Here is a 20,157-nt window from a genome sequence, read left to right on the forward strand (position 1 = left end):
TTGCACTCCACTACATAACCACATGACAACTTTGATAAAAATGATGTGGAGACAAAACATTCACTGAGGCGGATTAACTGTCTGCAGCTAGTTCAGGTCTCAAACAAGCCAATATTACTGGTAAGAATTTCTAAAGCTGTCAGTTGCATCTCATCCTTTTATTAAACAAACTAAATAGCCTTATGTTATTTATCTTATTTACATGACGGCATGTCATTTCTGTCTCTACATGGTCGCGCATTTACAATTCTCCTCTGCTCTCTGTATCATGCATGGTGGAGTTTCGCCAGGATGCGCGCGCGTGCACACACACACACACACACACGTACGTACGTACGCGCACGCACACACAGACACAGACACGTACGAACACACACACAGGTGAGCACACAAGAGCACGGCTCAGGCCGCATTTTCCTGACCGAAGCCGACCCAAGTCCAAGACAATTATAACCAAGCACGGCACTAATGGAGTGGAGCCTGTGTTGCGTTCAGGCGTTGTCACGTAAATAACAAATTCCAGCACTTGATTAGGCTGTAGCACAACACAGCAGCATGTCAAGTGGGCCGAACCCGAGCAAAATACTGTGAAATACAGTGAAACTGATATGATTTTTAAAAAAACGTGATACGAAAATTTTGTCATACTGCCCAGCTCTAGCTTCAAGTCTAAACTTTGTATGGGAACTGGTCAGCAGTAATGTAAATTTAAACATACTGGCTGGTGCAAAACCATCAGAAAGATCCTTTAGTTAATTTGCCTTGTTGAGTAGGCAGTTATATCAACTTTTAAGTCAGATTTCGTTTTTATGTAAGTTTTGCATTTTTATACAAAGATTATTTTCAAGACTTAGAGTCAGTTCAGACTTGAATCAAAGTTTTTGCATTTATGGTCACTAAAAACTTGAAGGTGCAGTGTGAAGGATTAAAGGTTTCAAATTGGCAGAAATGAAATACGATATTCATAACTATGTTTTTCAGTGTGTATAATCACCTGAAACTAAGGATTACTGTGTTTTTGTTCCCTTAGAATGAGCCTTTTATATCTACATAGGGAGCGGGTCCTCCTCTATGGAGATCGCCATGGTGTTTCTACAATAGCCCAGGACGGACAAACTAAATGCTGGCTCTAGATAGGGCCATTTGCATTTTTGCATCAGCCACTGTAGTTCTACTACACACTGGGCACACGGGAGAATCCTACACACTAGACCTTCGCCTAAAATAAAAACAGCCTAAGATTGACCATTTGTCATACAGAGATTCTGTAAATCTGTAATTTCCTCAGTCATATGTCCCATTCTGTGTCCTGACTACACAGTGTCCCAAAGTATGCACCAAGGACATCAATCAAACAGTCACCTTGGAGCAGCCAATTATAAATATGAAAACTGGCAAGTAAAAATGCTTTGTGATTTACAACAAAAAGGTGTGTTTGAGTTGTACATAATGACCTGACATGCCAGACAGTTTGTTACACGGAAGCATCTGTGACGCAGTCACTGAAAACTGTTCAGAAAAGGGCAGACACTTTCAAAAAATACTTGGCAGGTGATTGGATGAAGCATCTGTCTATCACCGTCTATCACGGGCTAACTCCAACCAGATAAACAAACCATATGATGAGGAGAGAAAACATCTTTTCCAGTGAGAAAAGCCTTTAGTGCCATTCTCTTCTATCAATGAAGAAATATTCTACAGGTCTACTACAGTTGCTACTATATCTGTGAACCTTGACAGTTTGTATTGAGCTGAATTTGATGCTTTTGTTAAATTATGTTGTTGTTTTATGTCTGTTGGGAGAAGTTTGCCTTCAGGGCTTTAAGCCAGATAGTCCTGAAGTTTTAGGAAAAGGTTTAAAATGAAAAGATTTCTTCCAGAAAGATCTCTCTGACAGAAAGCCCTGAAGGCAAACTATTCCCATGTGCTGTTTTATGTTTGTTAGTGGAATCAAAGTAAAGTAAACTTTACTGCACTTAACAGGTAACAGGTAATTTATATTATTTATGTGTTGTTTTTATCTTTTATGGCCAACAGCAAAAAAGAAAGAGGTGGCAGCTTCTTCTGTGACAGATTGCGATAAATGATTGGATATTATTGTCTCATATCAATCACAGGCCCCAAAATCACATAAGATTTAAATCGCATCATGGCAAATGGGGATGCACGATAATATCAGCACTTCATCAATACCGGCCAATATCAGCTTTAAAATGAACTATAAGAATTTATTGTATTTCATGTCTCCATCTGCTGGTGAGCCACCACAATAAGAGTATGCATGCAGAATATGATATTAATTCCACTACAGAAGAGACTTGATGATCACTAAAATTGGTTAGGGAAAAAGGGTATATACCGGTTACCAGTCAAATTAGTTGTTACATGTCAGAATATCAGATATCAGCAAAAAAAAAAAAACAACAATATTGTGCACCCCTAAGTGGCAGACTTTGTAATATCGGCAAATATCTAATAGTCCAAAGAATCAATATAATATTGCACTGTGATAAAAAAAGTAATTTAAACCCCTATTATCTACTTCTGTTAACCTTCAAATCTGACATGGAGGATGGGGATAGCGTGCAGTACTTACGCTCGGCGGTCATGATCAATCCTGTTGATCTTGCCTCCAATGAAGACACGGATTTTGCATTCCTTCCACCTCTTCTTGTTGGTGAGCAGGTAGGGGATGAGCAGGGTCAGACCTGGACAAGAACATCAAACAGGTTCACAACACAGAGTACACTACATCCACTGTGTCTCACTTTGTTGAAGTTTAAGTACAGAATATGTAAATTGTCAGTGACAGTCATGTATTCCTAACAACAGCTTTGCGGACATGATGATGAGGAGCCAGATTTGAAGTGTCACATGCCACAGTGTCTTCAACATATGAGTCATGCCTCTGGCCTTGTTCACATCTTTACACCCTGCTGATATGACAGAGACCCCAAATCATTATGCCTAATAAAATATGAGTCAAATTAACATATTGGCTCTATCAGCTCCACTGATCAACACTTCACTAAAAGATTTGATGTTTCTAACAGCTGTGGATTGATCTGCCTTTTTCGTTTCTCTGTAATCAGCTCAGACTCCAGTGCCTCTGTGTGCTCCTTTCTATTACTCATATTGTTCTGTGTACATGTATGTCTGTGTCTGTAACTTTTTAACATTATTTTAGTTTATTATTATTTTTAGTTTATGTGCCAAATGCTTACATGCAATGTTCTATATTTTTAGACAATATTCAGTTTACCCAATACAGATTTCTACACACACACACACACATATATATATATATATATATATGTACGTATATGTAATGTAGTGAATCTTCTTGTGTGTAGTTAATAGAGCACTTGATGTAGTGGTTAGAGCACTTGTCGCATGTGGAGGGTCAAGGGTTCAAATCCTGCTGGGGTCAACGTCAGCAAAGGCATGCAGTTGCACAGCCAAATCAAAGGCAATCAGCGTCCTTAACAGGGGCGCTTCTCAAGCCCGTTGTAGACAGGAGGTTCCGGACGTAAAAGTGGATTCATACACAAACATATGTATATATAGATTGTTTTCTGTCTCTTCAAATAAAAACACATTTGCGCTTCTAATGTTGGTCTCTACAGAGGTATTAGCCTACAATGTGATATGTAGTCTTTTATAAAGCACAGGATATCCAGATTTGTTTGTGATCATTCTGATCCAGATCTTTTGACACTCACCATCTGACTGACTAAAATTGACATATTTCTTTCTCCCAGACTCACCTCCATCATCAAACAGCCACCAGACATCCACTGTGCCCTTCCCTTGTTTCTTCCGGAACTGCTGGCTGGCCTCCAGCAGCCTCTGGTCAGACACATTCAGTGGTACAGTTGGGCTCTTCTTGTCTGCAGGGACGGTTGACACACACACACACACACACACACATACACACATTTTTAAAAAGCATTTCATAGTGAAGTTTTTCAGATTGATCCTCTGCATTCCAGGAAGACACTGGTACTATAGTGTAAAAAAACAAACACACAGAAAACTATCTGCAGAGAAAAGTTCATTTTTAAATAAATGCTTTCATTTTTTTATTGTAATGTTCTTTTGTATGCACCAAAGGCCAAAGCAAATTTCTGTTAAGTGAAAACCTACTTTGTAATAAATCTTATTCTGATTCTGACAGTTTTCATTAATGTTGGAAAGATTTATTGTTAATGTGTCCTACAGTCATTCTGCTGGTCTCTGCTATTAAACAAGAAAAGAAAAGTTATTGTTGTGATGATATAGCATTGTTATATTTATCTTTCAATAAAAAAAAATTGAACTGTATGTCCCCAGTGTCAATTTTTCTTTGGTCTGAACTGGCCTTTAAGGGCCTTGATTGTCCCTAAAATGATTTTGCAACTTTAAACAGTGTGTAGGACCCTGCAGACACCGTGAAAATAAATGTTTGACATATCATTTCAGTTCCAGTTAATGGTCACGGTGTACTGAGATGAACAGATATCAATGACTGCCTTGAAATTAGAAAATGGACAATAAAGGTATGCCTTGGAGAATAGTAAATAATAATAATGATGTAGTAAATAATAATGTACAGTAAAAGCAAATTGTAGTTACTGGGCTAAATCATTCAAGAGCACTGGTGTGGTTAATAGCCAAGTGTTTCTATGTGAAGAGTCATAGAGTCAGTGAAGTGATTGAATAATATCTGCTACACACCACTATTGAGCTACATCATCTGCTACAGGGCAAACCAGAACAAGTCAAATCTGTAGCGTAACTGTAGTGTAACTTTTCATTTGCAAGGGCTTTTGTGAGTAAGTGTGGTTCTTTTAAAAGTTCAATTTTTGCACGTTAAAGTTTTGGTAAAGGTAAGTATATTTCTGATGTATGAATGATGAACACAGGGATAACACCATCAATAACAAGCAGGAAAACAAGCTGTGAGAGGCTCAAGAGTTAGCTGGACAGGACTGGAAACATGAACAGAGGAGAGCAGTTTTCATCCTGGAAAAGAAAGTACAGAAAATCTCCTCCAGAGAGAGAAGCAGCAGCAGGCAAGAGAAAATGAAAACACACAATATTAAATACTCAAGACCTGGAATGAGTTAAAGGCACTATCACATACAGCGCAGCTTCAGAGACTGGGCTTGAGCTACAAGCTGGAGACTGGTAATAGGAGGGCATAAGAAAGAGAGGAAAAGACAAAATGTTATTCCCCAAAGCCAAGAAGCTAGCAGGCCGGAAACATGAAACAGACGTGTAGAGATACAAGACAGAGACAGCAGGGTGCAGGATGCAATGTTAATACAAGGGGATTTCAAAATACACTTTGGAAAATGAGATGACAGAAGGCTGAATGGAGATAAAGCAAAAAAGCAGAGAAAGGAAGAGAAGAGTTTTAAGGCAACACATGAAAGTGGATCTCCTGCCTTTTTTCAACAGGGGCTGAGTTGTAGCTTTGCCATCATCATCGTCATCTGGGAAATGTGAGACAAAAGGAGAGAGAAATGTTGATTTGGTGTGCCATCAACTTACAACCAAGGTTTGTTGGTCACGATCAAGATGAAGCTGAGGACAACTGAACATTTACAGTTATAAACAAATATCAAAAAACAGCACAGACACACACATGGTCCTGAGAAGAGTTAGCTGTGAACTAACAGACTGGAATTCAGATTCATAGAAAAACAAGGACCTTTACTGAGGTTTTCCACTGGCACAGATTTTAACAGAGAGCTCAACTTGTTCCTGCTCTCTCTGATTTCTGGAAATGTCTCAGGACTTTTTTTTTCCCCTGTTAAAGGGGTTTTTTTCTTACACATGAACATCACAAAATGATTTGTGATATTGGGCTTTATAAATAAAATTGATTGATTGATTGATTGACTGATTGGCCAGTTGGTAGGCAACACTCGGGGCTATATATATATATATATATATATATATATATATATATATATATGTACACACACACACACACACATATACATACATATATACATATACACACACACACATATACATATATGTGTGTGTGTGTGTATGTATATATATATATGTGTGTGTGTGTATGTATGGCATTGACAGATTAAGAGAGATCTCTGAGATTAAAGTTAAGATGATTTTCTGAAAGAATAGCCTTCCTCTGTGTTTATGTTGCTATATAACCAGTTCAGGACACACACACACACACATACACATATATATTTATGATATCTTAAGTGTTTTGAATATGCAAATGTTTTAATCCAAGTTTTATACATTATATATTCATTTTTCCCCTCTGCCATGTCGACACTGTTTTGTCTTAGTGTCACTATAAACTACAGCTTCTGTCTTAACCATGAAGATAAAGTGGGAATCTAAAGACACTGCTTTGAACTTAGAGGCATCCATAGTGAGGCAGGCTGACCTTTCTGGATAGCTGGACTATTCTGGAGACTGGTGGCCTTGGAGGACGGCTTGGATGAATCTGCGTCAGAGTCCTTACTGGTGTCTATGGACACAATCACGTCTTTCGTTCCTGAGGATTTCTCCTGAGAGGACAGCAACTCATCTGGGAGGGAATGGAATAAGTAGACAGATGGAGAGGAAGGTGCAGGGAGAAGTGAAAATAAGGTGCAAAAGTTTGGCCATCCCTTGTCAAAATTTTGTTTACTGTGAATAGCTATGCAAGTAAAAGATGACCTGACTTCCAAAAGGCAAAAAGTTGGCACATTTCTTCAATATTTCAATCAAGATTACATTTTTATTTAAATCTTTTATAATTTTAAAATAACAAAAGGGAAAAGGGCACCCTACACTGGCAGTAGTGCCCCCTTTGGCAAGTACAGCTTTTAAATGCTTTTTGTAACCAGCTTATTAGGAACAAATGTGGTTTTAAGTTGCTTAAGTATGTTTTTCTATCAAGCTTTTAGTTGTTCATGATACCATTATAATATGTGTTGATTATAAATTTGATTATTTTTGTGTGATTTTGGAGCCAGCTGCCAGATTCTGTTACATGTCAGTAATCAGAAAAATCATACTGATTTTGAACACTTTGCTAAACACCTCTCTGGAACACTTCTCTGTGTGTGTGCATGTGTTTGATACCTTGTCCTTGGATGTGGGACACATCCAGTCCCTCTTTCAGTCGCAGAATGACAGCACCAAACTGGAAGTCAAAGGCATCGCTGAGAAGAAAAAAACACATAAATAAAAGATTGAAATCAGCAGTGGACAGAATGATTCTTGACATGCTCAACTAAACAGAGACTTAAGAAGACACGGATCCTTTCAAAAAGAAAACAAAACAATGCTGAGAGAACTGCACGCACCAAATACCAGCTTCAAACATCAGAAGGTTGAACCTATTAGTGTGTACACTGCCACAGCTACTCACTGGATGGAAAGTAAAGGGTGCATTGCTGAGTGTATTAGCTGTGTTTTTAATATTATTGGGCTGAGTCATCTCTGACCTTCAGCCCTAATGCCATAATCCCCACACTTTACAGTCAGGAACTCATTCATCTTAAGTCCTTCACTCACAGTCTCACATGACTGATTTAGGGTTCAGCTAAGAAAGAGGATTTCACATGGACACACTGTACACAACACTGTACTCCTCCACTGTTAATACACTGTGTGTAGTAGTGCCAGGAAAACTTCTCATAATAAGTTCTCAGTCTGTAATGTTTTAGTATATGCTCACAGTTTTGCTAATCAAGTTACCACAAAGTAGTTCATGCCCCAGGGCCCCCTAACAGGTTAATCCAGCTCTGTGTCTGTGACATCCCACATATGTTTCTGAAGGCTGTGTAAAGAGGGGATGGTTGAGTCCGATTTAAACTGAGACACATTCCCAGTCATTAGTCAATGGACAGAAAATTGTCAACTCTGAAGTTGAAAGTTGAAAATGGGTACACTGCCAAAGTACTTTCTCAAGCAAAAAGGTCAAACGTGTTCTCTACTTTCATAGGCGCTAATATCGTAGGCAACTGGACTTGCTTGCGTTTCTTGAAGGCGTTTCGCCTCTCTCTCTCTCTCTTTCTTCAGTTCTAAATGACTGGTACGAAGTTGCAGGCTATAAACCCTGTGTGGGTGGGAACCCTTGCAGAGTCTTAGGGGTCACGTGAGCTCTTAGTTTCAGAGTTGTTAGGGTCAGGTGGGACCAGGGGTGAATGGGTGTGAAGTCGTCTGGGAAGGGATCCCAAGACTGCATTGTAGGTGGGGGACATTAATCGCACAAGTTATATTATTTAATAAGTCTCATTGACTGACCGTCACCTGTGTGTAACTTATTAGACGGATATATATAGAGAAAGGCGACGTTTAGAGAGCAAGCCCACATAAGCAACTCCACTTTAGAAACAAGCCCAAAAAACCACAACCCGTGACTACCAATATTTGTAAGTGACTTTACAAAAAAACAAGCCCAAAATCGCGGCTAATTAGCGGACCTGGCAACCCTGCCCTATGCGTAGCACACTAAGAGCTTTGATCCAGCAGCACATCATCCAAATGAAAACAAGTGGTTCAAGCTTGAACGTGCACTACACAGTTGTTTTGCGCGCAGCATTGTCATCTGCTCATTTCATTTGTGTTAGTGGAATTATTAACCAGACTCTTCCACGTCCACGCCAACCAGTTTCAAGGTGGAGTGCCTCCAATTCAGTATCTGACCAAATGTCTTGCCCTCTGTTCCTGAATTTTGGTGCTGAATAATGGCCAAAAAAGTGTTACTGCACATTATGATGTCACAGTGAAGTCAATGTTTGAAACTTGTGAATAACAAGTCATCACTTCATCATTTCTGTGAAATTTTGTCATAATTAATGTATGAATTTTTGAATTACTGCCAAAAATGTGTTTTGTAATGGTACCTATGACCTTGACCTTTGACCTTATGACCACCAAAATCTAACCAGCTTATCCTTGACTTCAAGAAGATGTCTGTGCCAAATTCGAAGAAATCCCCTAAAGGCATTCTTGAGATATCACGTTCACAAGAATGGAACGGATGGCTGGACAGATAGTCAGACAACCCAAAAATATAATGCTTCCTTCGCTGGCGCTGAGGCATAAAATAAATTGAATGCAGATTATCTTGGTCTCCCACAGTGTAAGATTCTATTTGTGGTGGTAGCTGACCAAGGATATGGACATCTGTTAGCGCCCTATAGCAACTCAAATTCAGTCAAGGTAAACCCAGGGGTCTAATCCCAAACCGTTCCAACTCCCTGTCAGATCAACAAACTTTCTGTTGCTACTGTTACAGGTTAAACCAAGCACTGCCACTGGCCACCAGCCAGCTTTCACCCCCCAGTGCTGGGGTTTGCGCTGGGTCTATTAAGGTTGTTACAGCCAAGTTGAAGATCTGTCGCCAGAGCTACAACCTGCTCTCCCCCCACAGTAGTAGTCTTCTGGGCAGGGAGTGAGGCAGATGAATTCCCCAAATTCCCAAGCTCAACTTTTAATGGAAATTTTACACATTTAAAATTCCTTAAATGTATCAACCATTTGCAACACTAGGCAGGGCTATAATATATCTGACATATTTCAAATATAGGCTCACATTTACATAAAATGGATTAGTGTATTAACCATTCATCATAATCAAAACACTCCTAACGCAGCAAGTGGAGTAACATGATGATATCTCCTCACAACTACCATAATTCTACCTCAGACAACTTGAGCATGTAGTGACATTTATGTTTAGTCCACAAATGTCACATGATTCAACCTTTTCAGTCCGATTTTAGCAAAAACACTGTCTATATTTGGGCTGTGTCTCTTTGACGGAGCTCCACTTACTGGATCATACTGATGTAAGTCTCCACGTTCATCATGTCGCCATCCCTCCAGTCATTCTTGAAGCCCAGCACCAGGGTGTTCGGCTTCAGGCGACCCAGTCCAGCAGCCTCGAGGGGGAGGAATTCAAATCACAATCAAATAAATTCATTTCCTTACTCTTTTCTAAATATATCTTGTTTTCAGCAACCGGGATCAACCCTTCTCCTGTTTGTGATCAAAAATATGTTCCAAAAGGAACAGCTCAGTGTGTAGTGCGGTCCAAAGAGAGAGAGAGTGTGACAGATAATGTTCTCAGAGCAGATGTGTGTGCAGTTGGAGCTAGGGATGGGCAAACGATCAAAAGTCATTATTCAATCAAAAAATTAATGATTAATTATCGATTAATTGATGAGCGATTATTTCAAAAGAGAGAAAACAAAAGAGTGCAGTGCAGACTGTCGCCGCAAGAGAGCGCAGCTGCCCCAGTTTTGAGCTTGAACCCCCTCGTAGTCTCGTAGGCTCGGCGAGCCGCTGTGCCTACGAGACCCCGCCGGACCTATACCAGACATTGTAGGGGAAACACTGCGACTATCGATCAAAATTATTTGTGATCGATCAAAAGCCTTAACAATCAATCATCTATAATCGAAAATTGATGCCCATCCCTAGTCGGAGCACAGAAGAATTTAGCAGTAAGGTGTGGTTGTGGACTTTTGGTGACTCACTGGTGTTTTGGTGCCAGTTCTTGCTAGTTTTCAGTTTAACACTTGAGACGGAAACTCTGTGACTGATTATGACTCACCTCTGTGAGCACTATGAGCACTACCTCAGTTTCACAGTTTGATTCAAATAAGACCAATTTGTTCAACAATGAATGAAAACCCTCAGAAAATGAAATTGATCTGGAAGTCTGTAAACTACTTCGATTCCTCAGCTGAAGAACAGCATACCAGGACACGACAAAAAGTCTTAAGTGTTCTAGAACTAGTTTTTGAGTATCCTGAAAAGCGCTCTATAAATCCAATGTATTGTTATTATTATTAGTTTAAATTTCAGATGTTAAACCTTGTTTAAGGATGAAGAATAACTCCAGATATCAATACTCCAGCTCTTTCTCCTTCATCGTTTAACACAATTCAGTGACCCACACTGTGTCACTGGCTGACATGTTCCTTCATCACCAGAAACACACACACTGTAGTTAAATATGACTTAGTTCCACATACATCATCCTGCTGCCACAAATACTTACTAGAGCACCAAATGTGGTTTAATCCGCTGCTAAAACTAGTCCCCAACAAAGTTTCTATTTCCTCCTGTTTGAGTAAAAAAATGACTGCGTCTTTTTAAAAATAAAACAATATACTTGTGAACCAAAGATTTAGATCTTTAGATGTGAAGCTGAGAGCCACAGACAGAGTAGGAACGCCTGAACATATTGAGAGAAGCACATTGTTGGTGTGGCTTTTTTATGGGATAGATGGGCAGTAAGAAAAATATAAAATAATGCCTCATGTCTTATCTTTTAAATAAGCAAGGGACTTCTCTCCTCAAGTGCCCTGCCCACCTCTTTTTTCCTTTTGCTTTGGATCAATTGTTAAAAAATTATATGCAACCTAATGAGACCATGCATGTGATCGTCGGTAATAAGAATAACATTACTTTGACTTGAGTTTAAATGAGATCTTTTGAGACAGTTTTAAAACATGAGGTAAAGTTTATAGCTTCTTACATAATCAACAGAACAATCAGCAACCAAGAAAAATAAAACATTGGCAACATTTTTCAACAATCATTAAAAATGTGCCATTAGAAGCATGTGCTTATCAACATTAACAAACAGAGCACACTGAGCCAACATGGCTGACTGTTGTTATTTGCTGGCACTTGCTGTGCAAGTCTACAAGAGACTTGAGCAATGCTTCCTTGGAAAACATAAACAGTTAGATGCAGAGCAGTTGCTTGCTGTTACTCAACAGAGGCTAAATCATGTGAGATCTCATTCTTAGCACCACTGTGCTGTACTCCTACCTGGAGCAGGTACTGTGTACCATGCCTCATGTCCTCAGCAAACACTGGTGTGTAGAAGGCCTTGGTCTCATTCTTCAGTAGCCAGCGTTGGTACCGGGTCTGGTCTGTGGCCAGATCTTTGAAGTTTGGCCTCCTGTAGCCCTGGACGGACACACACACACACACACACACACACACACACACGCACACACACAGAAAATCTAAGTAATCCCACAGCCCTGCATGAAATTCTGTAGGTCCACATTATCAAGGTCAGATAACACAGAATGTGTAATTTAACCAGATCACATAGTGTAGAATTCAACCTGCAGAACACAGTCCTGCTCTGAATCTCCTCGTTAGGAACTTTGTCTATTTCTGGGGAAAAGAGCTCACAAAGCTGCACTTCAGCCAGGAAACTGTAATGCCATTAGCTGAGAATGTTTACACCGTTTCACTTGGAAGCAATAGAAGCAGGCAGGAGGGCTGATCAGAGGCCTCATGTGGAGGACCGCGTGTTCCACACAGTGCTTCCGGACTGCACAGAGACTGCATTCATCAATCAAAATGGCCTTTCCATTGTGAAGCTTGTATGCCTGGCAGGGGATTTGTAAAAGGCTTTTTACACTGTGTATACAGGAGTGGAACAAACGCGCTAACCGAGGCTCACTGATGCGCTCATTTCTGAGCTCTAAGGTGACTCAGACTGAGTTAAACTGTGCCTGCGCAAAGACAGGTAAATAATCAAAAAACTGTGATGATGTTTTTTTGAAGGGAAAATTAACTTAAAATGAATTCACAATGAATTTCTGTAAAGTAACAACAGACAGCATTGATCAGTAGCTTGTTGCAGCAGCTTTTCTGAAGTTTAAAGTTGGTCTTGTTACAATGCAAAAAGCCCTGATACTAAAATGGACCCTGGACAGCAGAGTCAGCACATAGGCCAATAAAATATGCTGCATAAGGCCCCTAGCTGACTCGTGTTTCTGCACTCTCAGCGGCCAGTGCTCTGTACTCCTTGAGTTGAAAAAACTTCAACTCAGAGCAGAAAAGCACTCCACGTTATCTCCACTTTTTTCTCCATTGTCCAATCAAATGATTTGAGAGTTTCCAATCGGTAAACGATGGAGGAGGAACTGGTGGTGCTCAGTTGCTTGGCAGGACCCGTGGAGTCCCTATAGTTACTATTCATTTTTGTTATGCTAGCCCAATGATAGACAGCAGGTTGTCAAACTGCTTCCGAGTCATCCAAAAATATACCTGTAAACAGCCGTCATGGGGGCGAAGCTCCTGGACTAACTGGTGGTACTCCACGTGATCCACCCCCTTTTTAGGGTCTCATGTACCCACACAGATCTCAGTTTCCCTGTGCCCAACAAACTATTTGCTGACAGCCTCTCACCCTCCACCAAGCTACAGTAAGTACCCTCTGCCTATCCATTTTAGGATAGATTGATTACACAGGAAGGTTAGGGTAAGGAGGTGATGGGGTGGTTGTCTGGCAACAATAAAAAGGTGCAGGAAGTGTGTTGTTTTTTACTACTGGCTTTCAATTTTTAAAAAAGGCAGTGCGGTGCACCTTCCGTTTTGCAACCTGCAAAATGCTCTCTGTGTGATCAGGGCCTATATCAGCTAAGAAAAAGAAATGTCAGTAGAGACATGTAAAAGATATGTTTGAGACCAGGGTCACTGGTTCAAGCCCCTGTACAGACCAAGTATGAAGCGTGGACTGGTAACTGGAGAGGTGCCAGTTCACTTCCTGAACACCACTGAGTTGCCCCTGAGCAAGGCACTGAACCCCCAACTGCTTAGGGCACCTGTCCAAGGCAGCCCCCTCGCTTTGACATCTCTCCATTTAATACATGAATAAGTCCTGTTTGTGCATGTGGATTGGGGATTAATAAAGTATACCTTCTTCTTCTTCTGACAAAATTAGCTACAAGTAAGGAGCATGTTGAATATATGACTTGACTGAAGTTACCAGAATAGGTGGTGGAAAATGGACAAGATATTTAACCTGACCATCAGGCTGTCCAAACATTGGTGTAAAATCACATTACACTGAGCAAGGCTCCATTCAGTGTCAGACAACAAGTGACAACAGTGATGACCTTACTCAGCCAACAGGATCCCAGGTTTTAAACAGATTAATTATGACAGTGCTTAGTGGTCGAATTGAGGGGGGATGCCATCCCCTTTGTTAGAAAATTGACCAAAAAGCATCCCCCTTGTTTAACTAGAATCTGTGTGTGCAGGCATGGACGTAATTTGAGGGGGGGGACACAGGGGACATGTCCGCGCACTTCCCATATCTGTGCCCTCTGTCCCCCGGCCAGAAAGAAGCAAAAAACCTTGCACAGTTTCTTCCAAACAAACCGTGTAAGTTGAGTAATGCTGTTGCATGTAGATAATGTTCGCTAAATGATGACTAATTAATAGATGCCAATGTATCAAGTTAAGCTAGTTAACAAGAATACTAATGTTATTATTACCTATATTGAATTGCTTGCTAGCTAGTTTCATGCTAGGAATAAACCCACTCCTCCTTAATAAGAACTTGTGCTCACTATTGCTTTGCACATATTTTTTTAATCTTTACTGCCACAATATAAAGAGCAGGGTCAGGAAGGAGACAGTGGACCAGAGGCCAGCAAGGATGATCATGCAGGGTCTTCACAGGTGAGAATAGATTATAACTGGCTGAGAGAAAATATCTATAGCATAAAAGTGACTTTGATGTTAATTTCCACAGCTATGTCACCACTACTATTCTTAATTCTATTTATGAAATTTGCTTTGCACATTTATTATCTATATTATTGCAATAGATAGAAGAAGGACAGGGAGAAACCAGGCAGGTATCAGGACAGGGACCTGACAGCAGCACCAATTATCAGACCAAGGCTTCACAGGTAAGTAGAAATTATAACTGGCTAAGGAAATGTCTATAGGATAAGAGTGACTCTAAGATTAATTTTCACAGCTATGTCACCACTACTATTCTTAATTCTATTTAGAAATTTTGCTTTGCACATTTATTATCTATATTATTGCAATAGATAGAAGAGGGACAGGGAGAAACCAGGCAGGTATCAGGACAGGGACCTGACAGCAGCACCAATTATCAGACCAAGGCTTCACAGGTAAGGAGAAATTATAACTGGCTAAGGAAATGTCTATAGGATAAGAGTGACTCTAAGATTAATTTTCACAGCTATTTCAGAACTACTCTTTTCCTCTAAAATGTTTTTTTGTCTGTATTGCAATAGCAATGCTACTGCATTATTTGTGTTTTTAAAGGCAGCAGGTATAGGTCATGCCATTTTTCTTTATCTTGATTAATTTTGCACATCTGTGCTATCATATTTGATGATGTGTGCACGCACAAAAATCAAAGCTACATTGCATCCCCCTTGTTAAAAATTAACAATTCGACCACCGACAGTGCTCCAAGTATGTCCTGGTACAACGTTAACACGCTATAAGTTCCGTACAAACTAACAGCCAGACTCCATTGCAGTAATAACAGTAATTTTATCTTGCTGAACACAGCAGCTGCTGTTCTACCACTGCCTTGATGGGTAGTTTGTTTTTCCTATTGTGTGACTTTGGTGTTTTAAAGGGTTAGTTCAAATTCACTGAACTTTTAATTCAGTTCCCCGTCAGAAAGAGCTGTGTGTTTGGAAAGTACTGAGCATACAACTGGATAAATCAGACTTGGGTTATACTGCACAAGTTATGTGAGTTTATAAACTTATGTTTATATATAATTATAGCTATAATTATGTGAAAACTGGGCCCCCTTTACTTCAATTCGAGATTTTTATCGTTTTTGTTTTTTTCTTCACTGAAGGCATGTGAAAAAAATAGTTTTCTTCATAACTTCAGTACAACACAGGGTGAAAAGATAAAAAACGATTTGAAAAAAAGATTTCAAAAAAATGTCATTTGGGGGGTGAAGTATTCCATTAAACTTCTCTTTCAGTTGGGTTGCTAGTCAATGACATCAGCCTTTGTGGGAAAGACAGTTTGCTGAAGCACTTGCGATGGATATAGATACAGCAGGAGCATTATCTTAATAATCATAAACTTTTTAAACAGCTGTATGACAGCTGCAATATCAGGAGTGCAAAGGGTTCAAATACAGGAGGAATTTTGATTACATTAGTTTCAGTACCAACCAGAACCCCCAATAATAAGTTTAATTACTGAGGGTAGAGTAGGAGTAGGAGTAGGAGTAGGAGTAGGGTTGGGTCGGGTCGGGTCGAGTCGAGTCGAGTCGTCTATTATTGTGTATAAAACGTTATATATATATCAATCAATTTTATTTATAAAGCCCAATATCACAAATCACAATTTGCCTCACAGGGCTTTACAGCATACAACATCCCTCTGTCCTTAGGACCCTCACAGCTGATCAGGAAAAACTCCCCAAAAAAAAACCCTTTAACGGGGAAAAAAAAACGGTAGAAACCTCAGGAAGAGCAACTGAGGAGGGATCCCTCTTCCAGGACGGACAGATGTGTAATAGATGTCGTACAGAACAGATCAGCATAATAAATTAACAGTAATCCATATGACACAATGAGACACACAGAGAGAGAGAGAGAGAGAGAGAGAGAGAGAGAGGGAGAGACAGAGAGAGAGAGAGAGAGATGCAGGTAATGACAGTACCTGCATTATATATACGGTATGTATAAACGTTGGAGGGAAGAGGGAAGAGGGAAGGAAGGTGGGCCTGAGGGGGGGTTTAAAGCCCGCAACTCTGTGATAAAATGTCTCCCTCTTTTGTTTTATTTATTCTTGTTTTATTTTCAGTGTTTAAGACGGGTGAAGGTAGCCGGAGTACTGCTGTATGACGGTAACCAAAAAAGCAGTACCACGGCTCATGTTTACTACAGTATGTTACCGTCACCGCGAATACCGCCCAGCCTTGTGTTGTGTTGTGTTGTGAGCATAGTGGGTCTCTGAAGCTATTTAAAACCACTTGTGTTGTGTTGTATAATTTCATAACTACAAAAGGCAAAAGAGCAGAGTATCAACTTACTGTGCGAATATGTCCACAGATCATCAGGCCTACGTTCTTAGTAAAGGTGTGGACCAGGTCGAGAAGAGCTGGACGAGAGTTTGGGTAACCAGTCATCACCAAACACTGGGGTCTATAGTCAGACACATCCAAGAGCAAACATCAAGACGTCAGCATCTATGACCTTCAGTCAGTTTCTTAACACAGGACAAAAAAACAAACTGGTGCAGAGTAGCGCACATCAAAGCAAATATGTTAAGCACCGTGGGATTTAATGAAGTAGTGAGACGAGACAAAAGGGAGCTCAGAGGAACACACGTGTCATGCTGAAGATACCATCAGATGTGTTTTAATCCTCTGCTTGGTTTGCTGCCATGGGAACAGTCCAAAGGAACATTATCACCATTACATACTAAAAATTACCACATGTACAAGCTTTCAGAAAATAAAGACATGTACTATTGGTTGATAGAGAAATAATTAGTGTACCTCAAATTGAATACTTCTGAAGACTTAATATTTTGACTGCACAAGTGCGCTAAGTGCATTCACAAAAAAAAAATACAGTGTACTACTGGTGCAATCAAAATGGTCCAAATGTTGAGTGTGGAATGTACTTCTCAACCTCAACAGACACCATCTTTGTGATGTAGCAGAAGAGGCTGGGGAGCCAGCCACAATGAACGCTGCCGCATTGTACAGATTTAAGTTACACATGTTTGTTGGGTCTGTAATGATTTGGTAACGTAAACAATGATGCGAGCGCTAACGTTAGCTTGCTTGCTAATGTTAGCATTCACTAGCTAGCTAACTTGCTAATTAGCTACAGCGGCACATTTTAAAGAGCACTGATGTTTTGGTGTAAGTTTGGTTTATGTTTGGGTGGCGAGAGCGGTCAAATGTTAGCAATAATGCTCCAACATCCACTTGCAATTCACCATTTAAAAAGAAGAAAAAGAAAAGGAGGAAGCAGAAGAAGAACAAGAACAAGAAGAACAAGAAAAAAAGTGATTAAAAAATGAAGTTGTCATCACTTCCAGTAGCCTAATTGCAAAATGGCAGAGTGCAATTTGAGACAACACTGCCCCATTAAAATTAGTGCACCATGAAAGAAGTACGTAGTGTACATAGAGCACTACACTAAAGTGACTAACGGAAGTATAAAATATGAGACACACGTAGTAGCACGTGCTTAGGGGTGTTTTGCTTGCTATGGTCTCCACTTTCACACATTTCTGTGAGATGCCAAAACTGTACAACTGTTTCATGAAATACATACAATACATGGCTCGCAAAAGGAGTGCTTTAATATTCATTATCCAGCAACTTACAGGGGAATCAAACCTTACCAAGCTGTGATTCTCAACCAACAAAATAAGTTTTTGAAGTTTAGCCATGATGCGCAATACATGGTGTCTCATGTGACAGCAACAATAACAATTTCCTTAGGTCCACAACTTGATAATCTGATCAAGTTATAATCTAATAATAAACCACTTTTGACAAGCCTAACCCCAAACATTTGTAGGGCTGAGTATCAAAATATTTTTTTCAGTAATGACCAAGATGTGTCTGTAGTACAATAAGTTGGCATGTAATGCCTGTCTTAGGGCTTGTTTACTTATCCTGTGATCAGATAGTTCCTGATCTAAATCAGGAGCTTTAACAACTTTACACTATTTAATTAAAGCAACACTTACCTTTCTTTTCTTTGTTTAGGTTAAAATGCTATTAATATGCTGACGGCACACTAAAATGTAAGTGAATTCCACCAGAGATGAAAACTCATAATTATACCATTCTCATATGGTTCTAAGAAAACTCCGACCAATCACTGCATTCGGACCGAATGCAATGATTGGTCGGAGTTTTCTCCTGTCCTGTCTGTCTTCCCCATGTGGAGGCCTCCGACTGACGTAACCGCTTGCGTAATTACCCCCCACACCCTCCACCCCTGAGTCTGAGACAACAAACAGGTTAGTAACAGGGACCCTTGTGGATATAAACTTTTCTCCTTAACAAAAGCAAACAAATGTGTACCACCACTTCCACCTCCAGCCGCTCCAACAGGGAAATCAGTTGGCAAAAGAAAGAAACGATGCAACAAGAAGTAAATTCATCAGTGCAATACAGTCGCGAGTTTCTAACAGACATTAGAAACTGCTGCAGAGATCTAACGCTACAACAAGAGAGCTCAGGATGTGTAGCAAGCTTGGCCTGCTACATCGAGCTAGTCCTGAGATGACCGTGGTTTCGCCTGGAGCTGTCCCAACGGGGAGACGCCGGCAGCGTTGTGATAGGACGCGGGAGCGGGGGAAGCGCGGAGGGATTAGCTAGGCTAAGAGCTAACCCCAACAAACCAGCTGTTCCCAGTGTCCTTCTGGCGAATATCCGCTCACTGGACATGAAAATGGATTACATCTGACTATGGAGATCCACTAACTGAGGAGTGAGGGACTGTTGCGTCCTTGTGTTCACTGAGACATGGATGAATGGTAACATATCAGACTCCGGTGTTGAGCTAACGGGGCTAACACTACACAGAGTAGACAGGAAGGCAGCATCGTCTGGTAAGCTCCGTGGTGTATACACAAACAATTCATGGTGCTGTGATGTGAAGAGGATCTCCCAGTTCTGCTCTCAGGATGTGGAGTTTTTGTTTTGTTTGCTTGGGGTATGCAAAATGTCATTTCGTTTTTGTGCTGGTTCAGTTCAGTTCATAACGTTATATATGACAACACAGCATCCAGTTGCTAATGGCTAACGTTAGCCTACTGTAGCGTAGCCTCTGAAACATAAATGTTATCTTCCTTGTGCGTTTCCACTTACTAGTAACGTTAACGCTACTATCTAACGTTAGCACTGTAACCCTGTTCTAAAACTCATCAGTCATCACTGACTCTGGTTGAGTTTTAAAACTCTGGGGTTGCGTTTGACTGTCTTTGTTGTAACATTACACTCGCTCTCCTCTTCCGTGTATCTAACGTCTATAATGAAGACGTAATGGAGGGAGGTGGAGCTGCAGGAGGAGGAGGATGGGACTTTGGAGGGAGGCGGGAGTTGTGGATGTTCAAATTTTTCAAAAGTGATGTGTGAAATGCAAGAAAGGTAAGAGTTGCTTTAAGGTTAAGGTCTTTCTTTAAAATTGATGCCAAATAACCAATAAATAAGCCTCATACAACATCAAGAAGGGATGCACATTATCAGCACATCATCGTTATTGGCCAACATTGGCTTTAAAATTAGCTATCAGAATCAGCCAACATGTTTCTATTTTGCACAATGAATGAATATCACTTTAGTTGAAAAGTATTGTATTTCATGTCTCCATCTGCTTGTAGGCC

At 40.2% G+C, this 20,157-nt stretch overlaps 1 protein-coding gene across 2 annotated transcripts in view; it reads right to left on the minus strand.

Annotated features, from left to right (window-relative positions):
• Nucleotides 1-20,157, minus strand: part of slc12a2 (solute carrier family 12 member 2) — a 119,478-nt gene that overhangs the window by 9,851 nt on the left and 89,470 nt on the right. Inside the window, exons 16-23 of one of the 2 annotated variants that reach the window (XM_033646950.2) lie at nucleotides 16,835-16,946; nucleotides 11,809-11,949; nucleotides 9,799-9,905; nucleotides 7,096-7,175; nucleotides 6,413-6,556; nucleotides 5,430-5,477; nucleotides 3,768-3,890; nucleotides 2,597-2,708 (exon numbers count right to left, since the gene is read on the minus strand). In XM_033646950.2, coding sequence (XP_033502841.1) covers nucleotides 2,597-2,708; nucleotides 3,768-3,890; nucleotides 5,430-5,477; nucleotides 6,413-6,556; nucleotides 7,096-7,175; nucleotides 9,799-9,905; nucleotides 11,809-11,949; nucleotides 16,835-16,946 — 867 coding nt within the window. The remainder of the gene's footprint in view (nucleotides 1-2,596; nucleotides 2,709-3,767; nucleotides 3,891-5,429; nucleotides 5,478-6,412; nucleotides 6,557-7,095; nucleotides 7,176-9,798; nucleotides 9,906-11,808; nucleotides 11,950-16,834; nucleotides 16,947-20,157) is intronic. The other variant, XM_033646951.2, reaches the window with a different exon arrangement.

This window comes from Epinephelus lanceolatus, chromosome 19 (assembly GCF_041903045.1).
Source record: "Epinephelus lanceolatus isolate andai-2023 chromosome 19, ASM4190304v1, whole genome shotgun sequence".
Lineage (NCBI taxonomy): Eukaryota > Metazoa > Chordata > Actinopteri > Perciformes > Serranidae > Epinephelus > Epinephelus lanceolatus.